The 6507-nt window shown below is 38.7% G+C and overlaps 1 protein-coding gene across 1 annotated transcript in view; it reads left to right on the top strand.

The window, feature by feature from the left end:
* The first annotated feature begins 196 nt into the window (after positions 1–196).
* ubr4 (ubiquitin protein ligase E3 component n-recognin 4) overlaps positions 197–6507 on the top strand; it is a 57364-nt gene continuing 51053 nt past the window's right edge. The window contains exons 1-4 of the mRNA XM_068325416.1: positions 197–327; positions 5617–5714; positions 5813–5916; positions 6145–6274. Of these exons, the coding sequence (XP_068181517.1) occupies positions 203–327; positions 5617–5714; positions 5813–5916; positions 6145–6274 (457 nt within the window). The 5' untranslated portion in view covers positions 197–202. The remainder of the gene's footprint in view (positions 328–5616; positions 5715–5812; positions 5917–6144; positions 6275–6507) is intronic.

Raw genomic sequence — 6507 nt, 5'->3', positions numbered from 1 at the left:
ATTGAAAATTTACATTTTTTTTCTTGAATGACAAACTTTGGATTGCATTATTACTCATTATTTGGCGTGGGATGAAAACTTCTCAATTGAGGAAAAACCTGCAGGAAATTAGCCCGAACGCCGTAAAGCGAGCGCCCCCTGCGATTTATTGCCGGTCTGCTCTCCACCTTCCAGGAGCCAGTTTTTTCTATGAGATTTCAAGATGGCGTCAAGCGGAGGAGATGGGGAGCACGAATGGACAGCGGCAGTACGGCCGCTTCTATCAGCTTCGTACACCGCTTTTGAAACGAAAGAGCTACCTCAGCTTATTGGGTCTATAATAAACAGGTAAACTGCTTCTTGTCATCAATTTCTGTTTTCTCCTTTGCACAGCACCGGCTGTCCCCACCCAAGAGTTAGCAAGGTTGCTAACTTGCTAACTTAGCTTGGTTTCGTTAAGTTCGATGAGAAACATCACAGGTTTAGCTTCTAGCGGCTACCAAGCTACTTGAGCTTAAGTTGCACTGGCATCTAGTCACTTGCTGACGTTTGCAAATACGCTAACGGTGGCTAACTTATTCAAAATGCAATTTAGCTTACCCATAATAGTATCTTATTAATGGTTTGAAATAAGACTCAGTTCGTGATCGATTGACATCGACCCGTAATGTATCGGCTTTCCTGTATATACATGAACGGACGTCACCAGTTCAGCGTTTTGAAAATTTGCTTCATCATTAGCTAGCTGACACAAACATTAGCCAACAAGCTAACTAAAGGGCCTTCTAAGGGACAGGACAACCGCAACGATGAAATGGCCGGACCAAAGTATAATGTGACTACGACCAACTTAAATTGACTCAATGAAAGCTTGTTTGAATACGGAGTATGCTTTTCTGTCCAACATTGAAATGCCAACAAATAGTTAATGCGTTTACTGATCAATAGGGTAACCGGTCACTATATCAGTATTTTCGGTGTGACAGTGACAGGGCTGGAAGGAGGCGGGGTCGGCTTACTTCACATAGTTGATAACTTTGTTTTCAATTACTGTTGTCGCTTAATGTTAGTGTAAATAAAACAACTTGGTGATATTGATGTTTCGCGAGTTAATGCTAAAAGATAGATTTACATTTTTGCTGTTAAATTTCAAGGGAACTGATGCTGTTCCTGCACGTGGACGGATCTATTTGAAGCAAATCGGAATTATTATTGTAGAAATCGAGCGAGGGAAAACACATTTATCTATCTGTAATCTGTCGGTCACCGCCATGGAGTGAAGGCAGTAGATAATTGTAATGTTGTCAATTGACACTCCAGTGGGGATCAGCTCATCTCTTACAAGTGGAAAGCTTTCTGCCGTGTTAACTGATTACATTGTCTGACGTAACATTCAACGTGAAACGTCTTTCTATCTTATCCGATTCCTGAGTCAGTCAACTTTATTATGAAATGTACCATACAGGCACGACAGGCAGTAAAAAAAACACGAAAAAACCACCCTAGCGGGAGAGAGAGGAAGGGCTGCGTGTGAACGCATCGCCATCCTATCCTATTCCATCCCAATAGGCAACAGAACCCAACAGAACCCTCCAGTGTAAGCATAAGCGACAGTGGTGATGAAAAACTCCCTCATTGAGGAAGAAACTCCGGGCAGGACCCAGACTGTGGAGGGCAGTCATCCGCCTGGACCCTGGGTGGGAAAGGAAATATACTGGGGATAGAGACAGGGCAAGGAAAAGAGAGTGAGTGGCAGATAGGCCAGATAGATTTACAGTCCAAATTGTGCTATAGTTGCTGAATTGGGGGCGGGATTTCCAGGCCTTTGGATTTCCTGTCTTCCATAATTGTTCCCCACCTGTCAAACAGAATCACAAAGTTGAAATTTGACCTTGACCTACTTTTCTTCAGGTCATCATCTCATTTTTATCCCCTTTGTCGCCCGAGTAATGGGCTTTTTTTTTCATCTATCTGCAACCGTTGTGAAGATATTTGGTGGGCATACGGATGGACAGACGGACGAACACTGACAAGTACAATACATAACCACTTTGAAGCAGGATGTAAATATGAACAAAATTACATGGACATAGACTTATGTTTAAATTTTCAAATGAAATGACCAACTGGGCTGATATACATATTTTCATGAAATATGAGTAATGTGATCTTGTTAGCGACAATATCTAATGTAAAACATAATCAGGAACATTTTGCTTGCCATCCAGTAGTTTTCAGAACCCTTTGTATGGGGGGACTTGAATTAGGGGGAAAGAGTGTTGCAAAACTAGTTTGCTTTGACTTTAAGTCAAGCACCTGGAGACCACATGATGTGAATCAAAAAATAAAGCCTTCACACTGTTTACCATAGTTCTCATTTTAAATTCAGCCAAGATCAGAAACTGCAAGCACTGACGCTGAAAAAAAGTCTTAATGGTTTTTTAGTGATTGTCAGAAGAGGTCTGCTGGTTATTTGAACTTGGAGAACAAGAATGTTGTTTTGTAATGTTACAAAGATGCGTTATTGATTTAGTACTATTTGTAATTGTTAACACATACAACTTCATTTTGATCTGGCACAGGATAATTGATGTGGTTTGTATGTGGATGAGGAAAAGAGAACACAAGTTGTATGTGTCTTTTACAGATGTACAGTCAACTGACTTCCTTCTAGTTGGACGTATCTAGTTAGAGCACAGGTGTTGTTTGGCTATGACATTTCATACCAGTTCTGGAAAGTACGACTGAGTTCTTCTCAGAAACTTGCACAACAGTTGTGTATTTAGGGCAACCAACAGGTTAAGCTCAACAGCGTAATGAACCTTTATATGATTTTGCCAGGTGACAAAACACAATGAGTTAAAGAACACATCTGTTTCGCAGAAAAGACTGCATAAAGGACAACAGTGAACTTCAAGATGTACCACTGTTTGGTACATATTGCAGATTTTACTTGTATTAATACGAGCATATATTTACAAAATACAAATAAATTATCCTTATCTAACATATCATGAGTTGCAAAAAGACGTTTCTATCCAATAACACCATCTACAGACATGTGTAGATGGCTTGAACTGTTATTCACCAAATGCCAAACAAGAAAAACAAAAATCTACATAAACCCGAAGAGTATTGTGTATTAAGCTTAAAGTAAGGAACTGCATTAAAATAAAGAATGGCATTATACCACAGTACCTGTCAGACCTGATTTAAACATACACACCTGCATGTGAGCTGTGCTCCCATTTTTTTGAGCGTCCCCAAGGTCTGCAGAAAGACCGTTGGTGAGCGTGCTTTTTAACTTTGTGCCCCTACCCTGTGGAACAAGTTCTATTAACATAAAGCAGGCATGTTCAATGGATGTTCAGTTGTCACCATTTGTACAGTGTTTTTCAAGTTTCTTCAGTTCCAGAATTATTTTATGTATTGGCAGCTTTACAAAAGATGTTGGCTGCTGCTTGTAGTGTTGTACAGGTTGATATTACAGAAATTAGTCCAAACTTTTCCCAAGGAATTAATTTGGTCCTTTATTAAATTGTTTTGGGAAATACAGAAGCACAATCACAGATGATCAAACAACACAGTTTATTAACAATGAAATACACACATTAATATTTGACCCTGCATTATGTACAAAGTTAGGAAATTTTTAATATTGGTTCAAAGATTAATAATTATAAAAGTTTAGAATGTATGTGCCTGTAGGAAACAATTGATTGGTAGTCCTACACAAAATAATCTTTAGATTAAAAAAAAACTGTCTTATAGCAAGGAAGGGGTTGTGCAAACAAGGGGGAAAAAAGTAGGCAAGACTAATAGTTTTCCAACAGTGTGGATGTACTGTTGAATGTTTGATATTAACTTCATCAAACACACACTTAGGGCAGGGATGTGTGACGAAGATGCATTGTCGGTTCATATCGATCTTTGTGCTCAAAATAAAAATGAATGTGGTTCATTTTTAGCATTGTCTGATTTGCAAATGTAGCTTTTTCTTCTCGGCTTCCGAAGTATGGTCAGAAAGCAGTGGGACTGTTATGCTGTCTTCCACAGCTTGGGGTGATTCATAACTTGAGGATAATACTGCTCAGTTTTTTATCAGTTAAGGCAGCATCTCGAATAGTGGGGTGTACCCCCACTATTAGCCCGAGGAACTATGATGAAGCGTCTGTAGCTCTGAGCTTCACTGTGACTGCAGTAGGAGATGATGATAGACTGGTGTGTTTACTGGCAACGGACAACATGAAGCCTCGTAAATTAACGCAGGATTTAAAGACGTTACACCCCAGTCTGGTAGCATCATTTAAGGTGGAGCTGAAACCATAGCAGAGGAGCAGAAACATTGAGCAGGAGCTGGGAGTTCAGTTTCGCTGCCTAAACAAGTTCATTGTTGCCATTAATCCTGACTTCCTCATTTTAAGGAAATAAAAAAGAAGAAAAAAATCAACAAATTGTTTTATTAATTTTTGTTTTGTAGGTTATGGTGTTTTATATATTGAATTTGAATTTATTCATTGGTTTTATTTAATTTTATTTTTCAGTGTCAAACAGTGTGGTAAGTTGGTTAAAATTTTTACAGTTTAAACAAGATTTTTTAATTTCAGGCAAATTGATGCACTTGGTCTTTTCTGCTATAGATTAAAAAATGTTCATAAAATTATTCTTTGTTATAAATTGAACTATATTTCTTTTTTTTCTTTAATGTTAAGGATACAATGTTATAAAGAGGTATCCTTAACAATTTAATAGACAACTGATATATTTAGTCGCGGCGAAGAGTGGGGGGGAAATTGTTTTCTTTTTAATGGGAGGGGCGCAACAGAAAATAATTGAGAAGCACTGAGTTAAGAAAGAATCAACAAGACTAGTATGAGGAATTCAGCATGAACCACTTGAAACATTTGATATTGTTCATTTCCTGCCAATGTGTTTTATGTAAACCTTTTCTGCTGCTCCAGCCACGGTCTCTGACACGACCTTGCCATCTGTCCTCTCATTCACAACAGAATAATGCACTTCTGTTTTCAGGAGCTGTTGATAAGCCACATTTAACAAACATTAACTTGAATACTGTTGTGCTGGAACATTTTTCATTATACTATTTGTCACTGACTACATTTTTACAGAAACCTAACATTTTTTAATGATTGTCAGAAATAAGCTGAAAGTTCTACTTGCAAATTCATTCATCTTCAAACCACTTCATCCGGGTCTCATGCACACACACCTACGGGCAATTTCGGAACGGCCAGTTAACCTGAAGCGCATGTTTTTGGAGGTGGGAGGAAGCCAGAGAGCCTGGAGAGAACCCACGCAGACACGGGGAGAACATGCACACTCCACACAGAGAGGGGCTCGAACCTGGAACCGCCTTGGTGTGCGGCAACAGCGCTACCCACTGCACCACCATGCTCCCACTAACAAATTGTCCTTTTAATTAACTTTCTTGAACTTCCTCTGTGTAGGAGCAAATGCAAATGAAATACACAATTGAGCCCTGTATCTGGTTAATGAGATGCTTTTTCATGAAAGCACCATGACGCTGTTGTTACTTTCTTCATGAAAAAGAAAATTCAGCTACGTTTTTTAAATGTCAGTTCACGCTTGCTGAAAGTCTCCACTTGTCATTTGCAGCGAATCAGACATCCTTCACCATGACAAACAGTATGAGCCTTTCTACTCATCTTTTGTGGCGCTCTCTGCACACTACATCACCACAGTATGTGGCCAAAGTATGTATCTTTTTTGTCTTCATTGATAAAAAGAATGAAATGTTCAATGCTCCAGGTTGTTTCTTCCACTCAATGCAATGTTTTCTTTTGCTCCCTAGTACCAAGAAATCAGCTGCTGTCTGTTGCTGCAGCGTGCAAAGTATTGATAGAATTCTCATTGTTACGCTTGGAGAACCCAGATGAGGCTTGTGCAGTATCCCAGGTGAGAGAAGCAAACTGCACCGTTTTGTCAGAAGGGATATGAGCAGTCAGACATAATGTTTCTGTGGTTTTGCTTGAGAATTTTTTACTGAATGTGTGCTTTAACGATGTGGTTACTCAAATAGACGAACATTTAATATTCTAATCACGTCAGTTTATTGCTTGAATCCATTTGTGGTATATACAGTAAATGTATGAGTTAAGTTGAGTATCATTTATTTTCTCACAGAAACACCTGATTCTTCTAATAAAGGGACTTTGTACTGGCTGCAGCAGATTAGATCGCACAGAAATCATAACGTTCACTGCTATGATGAAATCTGCCAAGTTGCCTCAAACTGTCAAGACCCTTTCAGATGGTGAGTCTCCCAAAGTGGACAATTTGAAGTTGAACAGTAGTTGAATAACTCTGACACAACACTGCTGTCAGTACAGTGGTTATGTTTTTGTTGAGAAAAAGGACTGCCATTGTTACAATTTTTTAATAGTTTGCAATCTAAATATTATTCTGATTCAGCCTAATATTTGCAACCTTTTGAATTTATAATTTTTGTATATTAAATAGTATATTTTCTCTAAGGAATTTTTGATA

The sequence above is a fragment of the Antennarius striatus genome, chromosome 2, assembly GCF_040054535.1.
Source record: "Antennarius striatus isolate MH-2024 chromosome 2, ASM4005453v1, whole genome shotgun sequence".
In the NCBI taxonomy this organism is placed as follows: domain Eukaryota; kingdom Metazoa; phylum Chordata; class Actinopteri; order Lophiiformes; family Antennariidae; genus Antennarius; species Antennarius striatus.
This window is presented reverse-complemented; position numbering and strand designations above follow the sequence as displayed.